The sequence below is a fragment of the Garra rufa genome, chromosome 7 (genome assembly GCF_049309525.1).
Source record: "Garra rufa chromosome 7, GarRuf1.0, whole genome shotgun sequence".
In the NCBI taxonomy this organism is placed as follows: Eukaryota; Metazoa; Chordata; class Actinopteri; order Cypriniformes; family Cyprinidae; genus Garra; species Garra rufa.
Window position 1 is genome coordinate 4,472,876 of NC_133367.1, and position 17,576 is coordinate 4,490,451.

The 17,576-nt window shown below is 39.8% G+C and overlaps 1 protein-coding gene across 1 annotated transcript in view; it reads left to right on the plus strand.

Moving 5' to 3' along the window:
- ptprsa (protein tyrosine phosphatase receptor type Sa) overlaps positions 1 to 17,576 on the plus strand; it is a 150,151-nt gene that overhangs the window by 92,339 nt on the left and 40,236 nt on the right. The window contains exons 13-22 of the mRNA XM_073843433.1: positions 3,249 to 3,442; positions 4,714 to 4,740; positions 8,813 to 8,930; positions 12,378 to 12,977; positions 13,873 to 13,967; positions 14,048 to 14,301; positions 15,173 to 15,260; positions 15,598 to 15,825; positions 15,902 to 16,062; positions 17,211 to 17,326. Of these exons, the coding sequence (XP_073699534.1) occupies positions 3,249 to 3,442; positions 4,714 to 4,740; positions 8,813 to 8,930; positions 12,378 to 12,977; positions 13,873 to 13,967; positions 14,048 to 14,301; positions 15,173 to 15,260; positions 15,598 to 15,825; positions 15,902 to 16,062; positions 17,211 to 17,326 (1,881 nt within the window). The remainder of the gene's footprint in view (positions 1 to 3,248; positions 3,443 to 4,713; positions 4,741 to 8,812; positions 8,931 to 12,377; positions 12,978 to 13,872; positions 13,968 to 14,047; positions 14,302 to 15,172; positions 15,261 to 15,597; positions 15,826 to 15,901; positions 16,063 to 17,210; positions 17,327 to 17,576) is intronic.

The following is a 17,576-nucleotide window of genomic DNA, read 5'->3' on the forward strand; positions in this document are numbered from 1 at the left end:
TGTATTTGGTCTTATATTGCCCCCCCATTCATTTTCCAGTGACCTTATATGGTCTCTGGCCAAGTTTAGTGAGAAAATAAATCCAAGATGGTGGATGAGGTGACAGAAATGTTGATTATATGTCTGGTTAGACAGCTTACTCTTTTTGGGAGAAGATCTATTGACTAGCATTACGTGATAGAGGAAACATTGACTTAGCATCATTTTCATCCTTCACTTCTCTTTGTAAAGCACTTGGACAGCTTATGAGGACTGAAATAAATCCAGCTAGAGTAAGAAATTGTGTCGGACGTTCCCCGGTGACAGCAGTCTTTCTCCATGACTGACAGCGCTAGTTCAAGATACAAGCTAGTAATCAATACAGAGCACAGCCTTTCCCTGGCGCTTTGGGCCGCCCTAGGATGGATGGTTTTGACGGGGCTGGTCAACCGCTGTAGGTGGGTCGGGAGAGAGGGAACGCTACTCCAAGACCTCCAATGGGAAATCTGGTTTGACCAACCCACAACATAGAGTTATTTAAGTAGCGATGCGTTACGACAGTCACATCCTTGGAGACTTGTACTGTTATAGCGTCTAATACAGAGTAGTCGGGTCCCAATATACAGTACATCCCCTTACGGTGTCTTTTATTGACCATCTAGGAAATCGCTATCCTCCTTCCAGCGGTACTGAATGACCGGAGGTATTAAACATCAAGGCCTCGTATAAAAGGATTTTCATTAGCTCGCAGGTAAAAGACTGCAGACGGCAGACTCGTGAATTGATCAGAGCTCAGATAAGAATGATAGTGAAATGGAAGGGGATGAAATGGTTGCTCGGTTATATGGGGGTGTGATATTACAGTTGATTAAATGTCCCTGAAGATGGGCGCTTAATCAGTAGCCTGGTTTTCACATAATTGAATGTACGTACTAGCTGAGACGCTGGGGCTTAGTTTTCAGCCATACAGAGGTTGGCGTATTGTATGGTGTTAAGGCGCTCAATAAGGATTGGTACATTGTACTGTTTTTAGGTTAGATTTGAGAGTGTGTCTGTATCAAATCAGGTGTTAAATTAAAGATGATTTCATATTTTTTTTAATGGCTAAAAAATGTCGGGAAGCCATGTTTAGGGTATAATATCCTAGGAACCATCATGGCTAGCTATAAATATATTGGTAGAAATCAAGTCTAAGTGGTTCAGAGTCTTATCAGGATTAAAATGTTTTTGTAACTGACCTTTAAATTTGGTAAATAGTGGAAAAAATTCTAAACGATTGAGTGATGATATTTGATTCTGATATTTATTGCAGATTTATACATTTTCATTTTTTTTAAAGCCCAAAAACGTCTGGAAAGTCATGTTTAGGGTATAATATCTCAGGAACTATGATTGCTAGTTATGTATAAATTGGTAGGGTGATAAAAAAAAAAGTGTTTTAATAAAGTCAGAATCTTATCAGGATTAAAATGTTTTTGTAGCTGACCTTTAAATTTGAATATGTAGTAAAAAAAAATGTTTAGATGATCGAGTGTTAATTGAGTCACAAAAAGTCTCATGTAAACAGTTTTATTGCCTTGCAAGGTTTTTATAATGAACTGAGGTGTGTGAAATATTTAATCCAGATTTATACATTTTCATGTTTATTTTAAAGCCCAAAAACATCTGGAAAGTCATGTTTAGGGTATGATTTCTCAGGAACTATGATTGCTAGTTGTGTATAAATTGGTAGATAGGTATAAAAATGTATTTTCTTCAAGTCCAAGTGGTTCTGAGTCTCATCAGGGTTGAATTGTTTTTGTAACTGACCTTTAAATTGGGTAAATAGTGAAATAATAGACAATCTAGTGATAATTGAGTCACAAAAAAAATTAATGTTGAAGTTCAAGTCTTATACATTTTCGTGATTTTTAAAGCATGGCAAAGCCATGTTTAGGGTATAATATCTCAGGAACTATGATTGCTACTTATGTTTAAATTGGTAGAGTGGTAAAAAAAAAGTGTTTTAATAAAGTTCAAGTGGTTCAGAGTCTTATCAGGATTAAAATGTTTTTGTAGCTGACCTTTAAATTTGGTATATAGTAAAAAAATTCTAGATGATTGGGTGGTAATTGAGTCACAAAAAGAATTAATGTAAACTGTTTTATTGTGTTGCAAGGTTTTTATAAAGAATTGAGGTGTGTGAAATATTTATTGCAGATTTATACATTTTCATGTTTTTATTTTTAAACCCAAAAATCTCAGGAATTATGATTGATAAAAATGTATAAATTGGTAGATTGGTAGAAAAATGTGTTTTGTTCAAGTCCAAGTGGTTCAGGGTCTCATCAGGATTGAAATGTGTTTGTTACTGATCTTTAAATTTGGTAAATAGTGAAAAAATTCTAGACGATGGAGTGGTAATTGAGTCACGAAGAAAAAATTAATGTTGAAGTTCAAGTCTCATGTAAACAGTTTTATTGCCTTGCAAGGTTTTTATAATGAATTGGAGTGTGTAGAATATTAAATGCAGATTTATACATTTTCATGATTTTTAAAGCACAAAAATGTCTGCAAAGCCATGTTTAGGGTATAATATCTCAGGAACTATGATTGCTAAAAATGTATAAATTAGTAGATTGGTAGAAAAATGTGTTTTCTTCAAGTTCAAGTGGTTCAGAGTCTCATCAGGGTTAAAATGTTCTTGTAACTGACCTTTAAATGTGGTAAATAGTGAAAAAAGTCTAGACGATTGGGTTGTAAAAGTCACAAAAATAATTTATGTTGAAGTTCAAGTCTCATGTAAACATTTTTATTGTAATGCAAAGTTTTTAATGAACTGAGGTGTGTAAAATATTAAATGCGGATTAATACATTTTCATGTTTTTTTAAACCCCAAAAAGGGTATGATATCTCAGGAACTGTGATTGCTAGTTATGTATAAATTAGTAGATTTGTTAAAAAATGTGTTTTCTGCAAGTCTAAGTGGTTTTGCGTCTCATCGGGTTAGAAATATTTTTAAAACTGGCATCTAAAGTTGGTAAATTGTTTTAAATTTTCTCATTAAGAACTAAAGATACTAATTATTGTGTTTTGGTTGTAAAACTAGCTTTAATTGACTTCTTATGTCCCTTTCATGATGAAAATGTTAAGGCAATTATTGCTACTACCATAGCTTAAACTAAGAGTGAGTGTTTGTGAGTTTTGCACAGGTTTAAAAAAATTAAGTTTTAATGATAATAATACGATAATTTCAATCCCTAATGGCATGTCGTCATCTCACATCACAGTTCCCGGGGCCCCCCCTCGGCGTGTGGAGGTCGAGGTGCTAAACTCCACCGCCATCAAGGTGATGTGGCGCTCCCTGTTGCCAGGAAAACAGCACGGGCAGATCCGTGGGTACCAGGTGCACTACGTCCGTGTTGAGAATGGCGAATCCCGTGGCCTGCCCCTCATCAAGGACGTCATGCTAGCCGATGCACAGGTATGTTAGCGCGATGCTGTCGCTGTGCTGATTATTAACTTTATTTGAAACAAAATGGTTGTTGTTTACTATTTTTCTTGCCAATTTTCTTTTTAACTGACTCAAAGGTGTGCAGGTGATTGGTTAATGTCTGTTTTTAGGCTACTGTTGCAGCAAATGCAGGCCAAAATCTTTCAAGTATTTAACACACACATATGGCCACTGCAGTAAATGTTTGAAAATCCTTTTACAAATAATTTAATCTGTGAAGTTATTTTATAGCCTCTAGAATGCTTTCCACAAGCAGTCCAAAACATCTTATCAGCCATTAGAATTGCACGCTTTAGTCAAACCTCTAATAAGTTTAACCTCTAAGGCTCTAGTGTCATAGATAAAGTCAACAAAAGCTGATTACGTCTGCCGTATTGAGCGCCCCGAGAGCTCCACAAAAACACGAGGTACTTGAGCACTGCGGTCACAATTCAGACTTGATTTTAAAGCACAAGCAGCAAAAAAAAAAAGAGAAAGAAATAAAGAAAGAAGGAAGAAAAAGCAACCTAGCGCCTCTGGCTGCAACCTAAAATTATAATACAAGCTTCTGTCATGAAAACAGCAGTGAAATTACAGATACGAGGCGCCTTATTCTCCTCACAGCTGCATATGTTACAGCTTTGAACAAACCGTGACTAAAGCTTTTAAATTTATGCCGCTCATGTTTATGACAGAATCATTTACAGTTGTCAGCTGCGTGGGAATCGGTTGAAATTATATCGATATCTGGGTCACAATACAATAATATTGTGATTCTGTTTATTCTGTACAAAAGATATTTTTCAAATCAATTGTTTTTAGTTTGTTTTTAATATTCATGTGCCAATTTTAAATAAAAGTGAATTTTTGGGGTGTAAAAATGTAAATACAGTATCTTGAGGTAAGTTACCCCAAAACTTTTAGACATCAAATACATTTTGCATTGCAAAGACAAGTCTTTGCTTTTATGATTTGATATCAAACTCCAAAACAGCCATTTTATACTCTTAGTAAATGAAAGCTGCAGGAATGACATGCTCAGATAGCGGCGGCCACTCAATTTCCTGCCTCGTCTTCAATCTTCACGATTTTTTTTTCACCCTAATCCACACTGACCTACTTTAAAACACTCTGCCGTTCTTCCATTTCCTTGGCACTTTTACCTTGTTTCGCCTTACGCTTTCCTCTCTTTCTTTCTGTCTGTCTTTTTCCTCTCTTTCAAACCGCCCTCCCTCTTTCTCCTCCCGGGTGGGGGATGTTAGTGGGAAATGGACGACACAGCTGAATACGTGAGTATGGCTGTCGGCAAGCGTTCGGTGTGATGTGAGAACCTGTGATGTTACATCAGACCCGCTTTGTATCTCGGTCATTGAATGTGTTTGAGGCAGATATTGAAATGGTGTTTTTTTATTAGGGAAATGTAAACATTGATAGATTTTTAACACCAACTGTAAATCAAAAAAGCCATGTTTAGGGTATGCTATTTCAGGAACTTGGATTGCTAGTTTTGTAAAAATTGGTGGATTGGTAGAAAAGTGTGTTTTCTTTAAGTCCAAGTGGTTTAAAGAGCTATCATAGTAGAAATATTTTCTAATAAGTCTTCTTTAAGTCTTCTATAAGTCTTTTTTGCATTGCATTGCAAGATTTTTGAATTAACTGAGGTATGTAAAATGTTTAATGTAGATTCTAACATTTTCTTTTTTTCAAAGCTCAAAAATGTCTAGAAAGCCAAGTGTGAGGTATGATATTTCAGGAACTTTGATTGCTAGGTTCGTACAAATTGGTGGATTGGTAGAAAAATGTGTTCCCTTCGATTCCAAGTGGTTTAAAGAGCTATCATAGTAGAAATATTTTCTAAACTTGCCTCTAAAATTGGTAAAAAAAAAAAAAAAAGTGAAAAATATTTAGACTTAAAGAAATTGGCTCACAAAGGAAATGTATTTATAGACAGATTTGTGCATGCTGAAGTTAAAGTCTTTTTTTGCATTGCATTGCAAGATTTTTAAATGAACTGAGGTATGTGAAATGTTAAATGTAGATTCTAAAATTTTCTCAATTAGTGAACAAACTCCATCGCACACCTACAAGTGATAGGTGCATAGGCTTTTTTCAAAGCTCAAACATGTCTAGAAAGCCAAGTGTAGGGTATGATATCGCAGGAGTTTTGATTGCTAGGTTCGTACAAATTGGTGGATTTGTAGAAAAAAGTGTTCCCTTCGATTCCAAATGGTTTAAAGAGTCATCATAGTAGAAATATTTTCTAAACTGGCCTCTAAAATTGGCAAAAAAGTGAAAAATATTTAGACAGATTTGCAGAAGGGGTTCAGAAAAAAATTGGCAGCTGGCAGCAGGAAGTACCTGCCGTTGACAGCCGGAAGCCAGTTACTGGCATTCGGAGGGTAGCCAATCAGCATCGACCAACGTGGTAGCAACCAATCACATGCCACTACGAAAGACGCGAAGTTCTTCAGTGAACTTGATGAATATTTGTTGCTTTGTATGTTTGATTTTAACTTTAATGTTAGCGAACGTCAATGTAACTTTGTCTACTATAGTCAATCGTCTATCTTAGTATGTTAGTGATAATTTCAAGAAGTGAGTGAGAACAAGTTCAGAGACATCTAGTGGCTGATGTGCACAATAAACCTATTATAGTGTTTTTTGTGAATATTTAGCATGTGTTTATGAGATATAGGTGTATGTAATGACTTTTTTTTATAATAACTTTGTACCTGGACCAAGGTCCCAGACCAATCCTAATTTGAAAATATTGTTATTGTAAATAATCAATACATAATTTATAATAATTTCATCAGTTACTGTCTGAACACAACTGCTGAAAGAGTTCAGGTGTAAACTGGACATAAACTAATTATATGTTTTTAAGCAAAAATGCTTTTTAAGAAACTTAATTCTCCAAATTCTTTTAGGTAATTTTTGTTGTAAGTTCCATTTGAGTGTTGTTATTTCTATTTTTTTAAAGAAAGAGGCTGGGCACATCAGCCACGTTGGAAGCATTCAAGGAGGAGACAATGGAAGTCGGACACTTGTAATACTGTTTACGTTGTACAGCACTGACTTTGACAACATAGCAAGCCCGTTACGAATTTAAAGGCTTTATTAAACAAAACCAGTATTTCTTGAAATACTACAAATGTAAAACTGAAACTTCATAACACAGCATAAATGATTAAAAAATAAAGGTCATTAATAAGCCCATGTACTTTTGTCTTTTAGCCAGGTCTTTAATCAGTTTACTTAATGTTTGAATATGTATATATAGACCTTTTTCCTGAACACGGAAGTAAGTCCGACTCTTAACTGAAAGAATGCTTTGCATTTCCGGTCTGCATTGTTTCTAGTCAAATTAGGGTATATTCAGAGCTAATAAACTAATGTTAAACCTATTAAAATGTTTTTAAAAAGCACATGGCTCCATAGCGCCATCACTTGGCAATGTCGCAATGACCGTCATTTGTCAGTTCCTCACTTTAATGAGTGTGTAGATGACACGAAGCAGCGGAAGGTAGCTACATTAAAAACACATGGACGCTATTTGAATGGGTTCCTATGGAAACCGGAACAGAAAAGCATTCAATCTGACGTTAGAATTCGTAATGGCGGCGCTCATCGGTCTATATAATTAAAATACAACATACAGCATTTTTGGTCTCTCTATAAATTATTTACACACACACACACACACATATTTACATATATATAGCGTTGCCATTTAATGATACTTTTATTTGATAGATTTAATCACATAGTACACAGTAATGACTTAATATATATTTATATTAAAATGTGTATTTATTTGTTATGTTTATATATTTTTTATTTATATATATATATATATATATATATATATATATTTTTTTTTTTTTTTTTTTTTTTTTTTTTTTTCTTCCTGCCACTGCCAGTCCCCTCCGAGCGACAGCTGACATCCGGTTTTAGTGGCAGGTACTGTCGGCAGCCACTTCCTGCTGACAGCTGCCGATTTATCGCTGAACCCCCTCTCCAGATTTGTGCATGCTGAAGTTAAAGTCTTTTTTTTTTTTTTGCATTGCATTGCATTGCAAGATTTTTAAATGAATTGAGGTATGTAAAATGTTTAATGTAGATTCTAACTATTTCTTTTTTCAAAGCTCAAAAATGTCTAGAAAGCTAAATGTAGGGTATGATATCTCAGGAACTTTGATTTCTAGGTTTGTACAAATTGGTGGATTGGTAGAAAAATGTGTTCACTTCAATTCCAAGTGGTTTAGAGAGTTATCATGGCAGAAATATGTCCTAAACTGGCTTCTAAAGTTGGAAAAAAGTGAAAAATTTCAAGACAAACCAGTAGGTCTATATCAGAGGCATAAACCCGGGTCATCAAAATAGCTGAAACTGTTTTTTTTTTTTCCTTGGGGAATATCAAACATAAAGAAAATGGATTGATGCATACAGACTCATGCATGTATATTGAAGATGTATCATGTAAACCGTTTTTCTGTTGCAAGATTTTTATAATGAGCTGATTTTTGTCAGAGAGAGAAAACAACTAATGCTACCTTATGTCCATTGTGTGTGTGAGAGACGCTGATAGAAAAATATTAATGGTGCACAGGGGGAATGATGTAACATCAGGGTTCCTTTATGCCTGGCATGAAAGAGTGAGTTTTGTGCTGTGATGTTGTGCATTAAGTAAAAAATGAAGCTTATTTTGTGCAAAATCCAAGCGACCTTTTGAAGAAATGAGATATGCATTGGTGTTTTTATTTATTTTTATAAATAGATCGCTTGTGTAACCCAAAAAATTGCATGAATATCTTGAACTGGTTTGATGTGAAGCTCAATTCTCTGTAAGCTGCGGGACCCGCAGTTGCTTTTTTCTCTGCGAGCGCTTGGCATTAATTTCCTTTCCGTCATGCGCGCTGATCAAAGCTCACTCGCTTTCACGTGAAATATTGGAAAATAGGAGGCCGTCAGAAGGGCGTGTGTGCGCACAGCTTACCGGCCGACCCAGAGAGAAATTCATTATTCTGACGGTCTGTTTGCTCAGGCTCTCTATTGAATTAATTCACAGACATGTGTCGTAGATGAGCAGGAATTGTAATCTATAACCTGGTCATGCTGGATGACACGCTAAATGCCAATAATAATGATTCACACTGCTGTAGAAATGAGGTGCACTTCTCTCTCTCTATATATATATGTATAAAGACAGCAGAGTAGCAAAGTACAGATTGCAGGCCGTGACATTGAAAAGAGGGGAAACTGATGCCGTGCCTGAGCGGCTGACATGTAGTAAAGTCTTTAAAAAATTCAGCTCCCTAACATAGTGCTAACTTCCCTCTTCGTGTCCATTAACCACAGGAGATGGTCATCGGGGGCCTGCAGCCTGACACTACGTACTCCATCACCGTGGCAGCATACACCACCAAAGGAGACGGAGCCCGCAGCAAACCCAAGCTGGTGGTGACTAAAGGAGCAGGTCGGTAATAATAACGTTATCATTAGCCGAGCTCCAGGGCACCGCAGGCCAGGTGTTATGAGCTACAGGAGCTAAATGAACCTTAAGGGACTTCAATCGAATAAGAAAAAACAAACATGGCCTATATAGTGTGTCTGGAGTATATAAACCTATAAGAGAATGTATAGCTGGGATAGTGCATTAGCGGCCTGCTACTGCAAAAGAAAGTTTCGTTTTCAGGAAACATGAACTGATGTATAGTGGTAAAGTTTGAGTAAGACATTAGTGGGTGAGAATGATGGACTAGTTGAACACAGATTAGTGCACTGACAGCATGCTAGTAGCATTCTTAAAATCAAAGCATTTTTAAGACTTTTATACTAGAAAATGAGTCTCAAAAGTTAGCCTAATAGAATCAGGAAGTGATTTACCCTTTTCATGCAATGCTAATACTATGCACACATGCAGACAAACATATTTTAGCTATCACCTTTTGTTCTTTATGTGTCTGACGCCATGAGCGTTTCACTTTTTGGTTCAACATTAAGTTTAAAACGTTTAAGGACTAATCCTGTCTGATTACACAGTGCTTCAGTTTTACAAGCCAACTACTCACCAGACAATCTACTAACTAGTCTGTTTTGAAAATACGTTGTTAATAGCATGATATTCTTGGGAGTACCTATAGCATATTAATAATGGTGGGTATACAGGGTGTTACTTTTGTATATATATTAGCAAGCCACGTATGCATAGTCGGTTTTCCTCTGCAGACGCTGACGAGACAGGTGTGTCGATCGCAGGTGTCAAGTGTGACAGTGGCGCCACATATGCATGTCATTCTGAACGGCTGTCTCTCTCCCTCTCGCTCTCGTGGTGATGTGGCGCAGTCAAAGGAAGGATGTCCCTGCGCTTCCCGCCTCCGAAAGTGTGGCGAAACGCTTACAGCAGACAAAAGAAATAAATAAATAAACAAGGGTAGACTCAGCCCTATTTAAAGAAGCGGCATGGTGCTCTTTCATGTGCCAGAACAGAGGGGAAGCTTGACCAATGGGGCTCAGAGGAGCCACTCCGGGGCACTTTCATGCCTCATTTCTGCTACATAATGCTGTCAGACAACTTAAGCCCCTGCCTTATTGTATTGATAAGGACCGACCCGCCCCTTTCAAACCCAGAACCTTCCACAAGGCCGCCTGTCATCTGAGAGAGTCGGCCGTCCCCGAGCTGCCATTCTGCATGTCGGAGATACACTTCAGAACGGAGACTCGGCAGCATGAAGCCTGTCAGTCAGGCTCTACAATCACGCCAACACGTCATTCCAGCTGCATGCAGAAATGATGTGAGCTTGAGTGAACATTAGTATTTTTAGTGGTGAATAACAGGGTTGTTATTATTAAATGATATATAACATTAACTGAAATAATTTCATTTACTTTTAAGTTGAAGTACTAAAATAACAAATAAAATTAAATATCAATAAAAACAATATATTTAAAGCGTAATGACATACGGAATTCTCACAACTGAATTAAAATGAGAAAACTATAATAGTATTTAAATGATACAAAAATAGCACCAGTTCAAATGCACAAAAAAGTCAATGTCTGGCATTTCTGGTGATTTTTGTATCATGTTTAAGTACATGTCAGCCATATTGACAAAGATTATTAATGATGTGTTCAGAGAGCCGCGTTATCGGTTTCCCGCGCCTTGATCTCAAAGCAGATGTCCTTGTATCGATCTAATTGATGCTGCCTGTTGTCCAGGAGGAACGACACAGGAATGATTGATTCTGTTCTCGTTTCAGAGCCGATGGACTGATTGATGTGCGCGCTGCCAAACCCTTCGCTAAATACGCCTTATCATTCGCGATTCCACATGCATTAAACGCAAATCGCCACGTCTTTATGTTTAGGCGTAGGGCAGATTCCGATCAAGTACGAGCCTTCCTTTTTTTAATTTCCTCCTGTCTCCCTTCATCCATGTGGGAGATGAGCAGATTGCATGCTAATGCAGGGGCTGGAGGTGTTCTTCACAAGTGTCCGATTGGACGGCTGCCACGGCTCGGGGAACAGAGAGTCTGGATGACTCACAATCCTCCCGGCACTGTGGTTATTCTCTTCAATTAATTGGTCCACTTAGGGCCACTTGCTCCAGTCCTGATTGGAGAGTGAAGCTCCTTGTTGGTCTCTGGAGCTTCGTGTCTAATACCGTCTGATGCCAGGATATCGTGGCATGATGTTGAACTTTCTGTAGATTGCAGTTTTTGCATTATGGAATTGCAAACTGGCATTATGGCATTCATAAATTGATCTTTATTGGTGTACCAAGTTGCTACATTGCCTGAAAACTTTAAACAGGTAGCCGAGCATTTGGCAGAAGATTTGTTTATTGTGATTAATGCCATAAATAGGTGATATAAATAAAAAATGATGCCTATATGCCCTTTACCATTGGAAAAATCACTATAAACATGGTCTTTCGTGGAATGTTACTTTGATTAATTCCCTGTGTATTGTAGAAAAATTAAAGGTTGTTAATTACATTGACCTTTTTGTCATCTTGTGCCGAGGACATTTAATCGGACGGTTATATTCAGACACATACGGTTGGTTTTGCCCTTGTCTTTTGTATATTTGATATCAGTTCGGCCCAGAATGCAGCGCTGCAGTTTTCTCGGGGCCTAAGTCATGTCAGCTGGCAGTTGTGCTTTATACGCTTAATATAACTCACTGTAAGTCCTGTCGGCAGGTTAATTGCATGTTAGCTGAAGGTTATTTTATTTTGTTCCTCCTTTTTGTAGCAGCGTCTCCTCCACTGGAGACGAGAAGGACAGAGAGCGAGAGGGAAGTAGGGAGAGGGGGGAGGGCGTGAGTGTGAAACGCAATCCTATCTTAATCAGTGGCTGTGGGTCAACAGTGGCCGTTAATGCAAGGCCTAATGGGAAACGTGCCTGTGGTCCTGTGGAGAGGATTGTGTGTCGTCCAGTGGAGTGGACTGGAGAGCCATTGGCGAGGGGAAGCGAGCCACAATCACGGTGTCTCTGACCCTCGTTGTCCTCTCGCTGCGGCAGATTGCGCCGTTTCCCTGTCACCTTCATCAGCACTTTGTACTTGTGTCTGTTCTCATGCTCTTCTTCTCTATCGTATGCTTGTTAACCCACCATCACTCATCCAGTGATCTGTTCAACAACCATCTAGTCACTTAAAAATTAATAGCTTTTCCAAAACAGGTTGTTCAGCCTTGCAGCCTTTCTGGGTAACATTTGGTTTGTACAAAACGTACATGCTTATGTAACGGTACTTTACAGGAACTGGGTTTGTAATAAATCCCTTTAAAGTCATTTCAGGTGGCTTTTCTTTAGTAGGGAGTATCAGAATGAAAATACACCTAGTTACACTACAACAGACTTAAGTGAGATACGGTTCATTTGAATTGAATGTAATGTCCCTCTTTCTCTCTCTACAGTGCCGGGGCCTCCCTTTCTCTCCGTCAACCAAAACTCAGAGTCAACTGCGTTAGTACGCTGGCAGCCCCCGGATTTCATTGCTCCGGGTCTCGAGGTGCAAGGCTATCGGCTGCAGTTTGGCAGAAAGGACGTGAGCCCCTTGGCCACGCTGGAGTTCGGCCCTCAGGAGCTGGAATATTCCATTAGCAACATCCACCGAGGGGCAACGTACGTGTTCAAAGTGTCCGCCAAGTCCAGATCGGGATTTGGCGAAGAGGCTACCCGAGAACTGAAAGTCCCAGAAGAGGTTCCTCGAGGGTATCCTCAGATAATGGAAGGGTCCAACATTACCTGCTGCTCACTCCAATTTGCCTGGTTGCCTCCGGTGCTAGCGGAGCGCAACGGCGCTATAACAGAATACACGCTGGCTTACCAGGAGGCCGAAACGGCCGGTGGACCCAAGGAACTGCGTCTGCCGGCAAGCGAGAACAGCTACACCCTTAACAGCCTGAGGCCCAACGCAGTGTACGATGTGAAAATTCGAGCGCACACCAGTGTAGGTCCAGGGCCCTACAGCCCACCGATCCAGTATCGAACAGTGGCCTACGAAGCAGGTACGGGTTGCTCATTTCCCCGCTTCAAGGGACAAACCTCTACAATGCAAGCACCTACACCTGATTTTATAAAGTTCTCTGGGAGCCACATACCTCACTAACACCCTCCCCCACAACAAGGTAAAATAAGTCAGTAAGCTAAAGTCAGTCAGTTTTGAAAGGGGAGGAGCGTCAATTCTTGCGAGGTAAGTGCCGATTGGTCAGACACGCCCAGCACATTCACTCATCCAATCACACAACTCCCCTAGTATTCCAAAGGTAGGCGAGTACAACGTCAAGGAGACCCCAGATCTGAAATCGAATCAGGCACATTTGTTTACTTTGTTTGGGTTTTCTTCTGTATTTTTCATTTTTTTGGTTTAACAGTTCCTCTTTTCTGTACTCACCTTTCCCCTCGCTCCCACACGGGGATGGTTTGCAGCATGGCGTCCCATGATGCACTGCTAACAAGTGTGGGCATGACAACTGTGTTTGGGGTTTGTCCTCGTTCCTGTCGGGCTTTCTGCCACGGCAGTGCCTATCCAAATTCGAGAGCACGCAGCAGTGGGCTACTCAAACATAATGTGGGTTCAGCTATTCTGGAAGCGTTCAGGGGGGATTATGGGAACTGCTTGCCAAATGTTCTTGTTGGGGCGGCACTGCCGGGCCAGGGCAGGCAGAGTACTGTGCGATCCTGTGGTTCTGTGTTCACCAGTCCAGTCTAGCGTGCTGTTTGTCCCAACTGAGCGCCTCCCCTCCCTCCCCTTCACAGCCAACTCCACACACCGCTCACTCAGAGGGACCAAAGAATGGTCGCCAGCGTCGAACACTCTGTCAGCCTTCTTTCCCTTCAGTCTTGCTGTGCTTTCTCCATTTCTAAAGTGTCTTTCTCAATTTGTTTCCTCCATTCACATCTGGACAGATGTCCCTAAGAACTTCACCGTGAAGCTGGCCACCAAGACCACGGTATTGCTAACCTGGAAGTTTTCCGATAGCCGCTTCCCTTACCGCTGTATGGTAAGCGGGCTTCAGTATCAATCTTAATCTGAATTCATGGTGTTTTGATGAACAATTTATCAATGCACATTGGTCCACAGATTGAGTACAACCGGCAGAAGGTTGACATTGACGCTAGGATGACCAAAGCTCTCATCACCAACTTGCGACCCAACAGCACCTACGAGTTCAGAATCACCTGCCAGGAGAGCAGCGAAGGTGGACCCAAACACAAGCTTGTTGCACGAACGGCACCACCTATTCTGGTCCGGAAGCCAGAGTTGGACCTGAAAAGAGAGCCGGACAGTACGCTGACCATTGTCTTCCCTCCACTGGAATCCAAAGAGTTGATCAAGTAAGGAGAACCTAATACTGTTGTAGGTCAGAAAGGTACTTTGAAAGTGTGTGTGGAGCCATAAAAAAACTCAAGAGTAGAAAACAATTTGCACTGTTGTTTGCCATAATGAGAATGCAGCACATACTTCATAATTCTCGCTTACCTTGAAACATTTGCATACTTAAGTAGGCAATTTTTCAGGTTTTGTTGAAAATTGTTTAGTTACACTGTAAAAAAAAAAACTATTTGTTGAGTAAACTTAATTTGTTACCCTGCTTCCTTAAAATTTTAAGTTCAGTCAGCTCAAATATGTTTAGTCAACTTGAAATGTTAAGTTGTACTAAGAGACAACTTAGATATTTGAGTTGGCTTAACAAAAAAATTGGTTTGTTAAACAAAAAGGCCCGGTTTCACAGACAGGGCTTAGACTAAGCCAGGATTAGGCCATAGTTCAATTAGGACATTTAAGTAATTTTTATAAACATGCTTAGAAAAAAACATTACTGGTGTGCATCTTGAGACAAAACAAAGGCACTGATATATTTTAAAATCAATCAGTGCAATTTTATTTCAGTTGAAACAGCTCAGATTTACATTTGAGTCTAGGACTAGGCTTAAGCCTTGTGTGTGAAACCGGGGGAAAAGCTGGGTAAGTTACCTAGCTGCCTTAAAATTTTAAGTTGAATCAACTCAAATATCTACGTTGTCACTTAGTACGACTAAACATTTTAAGTTTACTAAACTTTTTTGAGTTGACTGAACTTAAAATTAAAAGGCAGCCAGGTAACAAATTATTTTAAGTTGATTCAACAAATTGTTTTTTACAGTGTAGGTAATTTCTCAGTGCAATTCTTTACTGTAATGCTTTTTTGCACTTGACCTCTTGCAGGGCGGTCTATGTTGTGGTTGTTCCTCTGAAGAAGGGAAGAGGTCCGATCCGACACATCAAGAGCCCAGATGAGCTGGACCTAGAGGAGGTGAACATATACCCACAGCTTCTTATGTCAAGTCTTTGTCCTTGTGTCGCAGACACAGTGGAGCCAAAGCCTTCGAAAGTGTTCTCGCAGGAGCACGGTGGGAACGTTCCCAAGGGCTTTGTCAGGGAGAGGGGACAATTACACAGCTCTCATCCTTACCCGCTGGCAAACTGCCACACTTGGCCACTTGACCTTGAGCTGTAGATGGCGAATGGCTGGCTGTATTCTGTATTATTTGACTCCTTGTTAGCATGCAGTGTAGTTTGAAAGTTTGGGTTTTCTTTCCAGAAGAATCAACCAGTATATGTTGTTCTCAAGCAATCTTTTTGTCCCACAGCTGCTGGGCGACAGAAGACTCGGTCAACGTCACACTCGAACCACCCGTCAACTCAAGCAGGTGGACGGAAAGCGTCCCTACATAGCTGCCAGCTTCAAGCCCTCATCCATGCCATCGTCCTTCACCCTGGGCAACCAGATGGTCTACAGCGGCTTTGAAAACAGGGCTCTGGACCCCGGGCAGGAGTATGTGTTCTTCATCCTCGCCGAGCTCAACACCACCGGAGGGGTGAGTGAAATTTGAGGAAAAGCCTTTTTGACTTGAGTTTTAAGGTGAACGCAGAAAGCTATAACCTTTTTTGCAGAAATCATATGCGTCCAGTCCCTACACGGATCCAGTCACGGCTCCTGATGTGGACCATCAGCCAGTGGAGACAGGAGGGGACGGACTCATTTGGGTGGTGGGGCCTGTTCTCGCTGTGGTCTTCATAATCTGTATTGTGATCGCGATTCTCCTCTACAAGAAGTGAGTGGAGTTTTGACATGCTAATGAATATAAACTTTTTAGATTGTACCATTTACACTAGCAGTCAAAATGAGAACTAATTAGAGCTTATTCATTATCTTCAGTGCTTTAAATGAAACAAATTGCATTTCTTCGTATAACGAGTAGTTGGTCCCATCTTCAAATTAACGCTCTGACATGATAAATGCATTTTGAGGTGAAGAAATGCTAAAAGAAGGATTTAAGCTTATTTTAGCCCTCGGCGTTGGCATAGTTTGGAGAAGTTCAAAGCAGACTTGAGTAGAGCAATCAATTCGATCGTATCAAAAATTAATGAGGTGATAGCTAATAGCTATTAGCTTCAGAGTGCGGCCAAAGCCGACCGCTTTGACTTTTAGCATGCAAATGTGCTGAAACTCAAAGGGAAGCTATTCCTCATTAGCGCCTCAAGAGCCAGGTTAAAAGCGGACGACTCCCGGCTAGTATTTCCTCCCTCGGCAGGACCTTGAGTTTGACCTCTGGTGTCCGGAGATCATATAGCCCCCGGTGGGCACAAACACACATCTTTTACAGGTCTGTCCAAATGCAGATGAGCTAATCTGGCTCCGCTAGCCTGCCCTGTGAATTTAAATGCACTCTATTGATTTTTTTCTCCTCTCCTCTCCCTTGTTCTCTTGTTGTGTTTTCTCCCTTTTATATATTTATTTCACTTCAATGCTTTCTTTGGAAGCAGCAAGCCTGACAGGTAAGGCTTAGCTGTACTTTATTGCTGTTTTCAAGGGGGCAAAAGAAAACAACCTGCCTCAGCATAAAAGCAACTTTTAATTAGATGGCAGAGAAAAACAGTGAAATGAAATGGCGGGTTCAACCAATGTGCCCCTCGGCTGTGGTGTTTGTGGACATAGCATTGTTTGTGCTAGCATTCTCTATTATCAACTGTAAACAGTGTTTTCTGCACTGATAAATACTGACAAACAGAATAGTATCTATACATTTTAGAAGTTTAAGTGTGTGGCAGTCAAACTGATTCACTGAGGAGTCATTGATCTGACTTATGAATTGAATCCATTTGGAAACACGGTGTCATTTTGTGTACTTGTGATTTGGTTTACTTGGTCTCGTTTGTCCGATTTAATTTAGTCCTTGCGTTTTTCTTTCCTTTTCTAAAGCAGCAAACGTAAAGAGTCAGAGCCACGGACGAAATGTCTGCTGAACAACGCCGATATCACCCCTCACCATCCCACAGACCCAGTGGAGATGAGACGAATCAACTTCCAGACCCCAGGTATATAAACACCAATCAGTTTAAACATGAACTCTTCTCTGGTTCATCTCGTGAAACCTGTCAAGAACATGTCAAGTTTATTTTTAGGTCACCTCAGAATCAACTGAAAAATCTAAAGAATGACATTTTCCATAGCTTGTTTTGCATTTCAACATTATTTTCATATCATTCGTCAGATTCTCCTTTCAAACATGTACTTTGAAGTGCGCCGGAGTGACATATATTGTCAATTAACTTTAATTTACCTGTC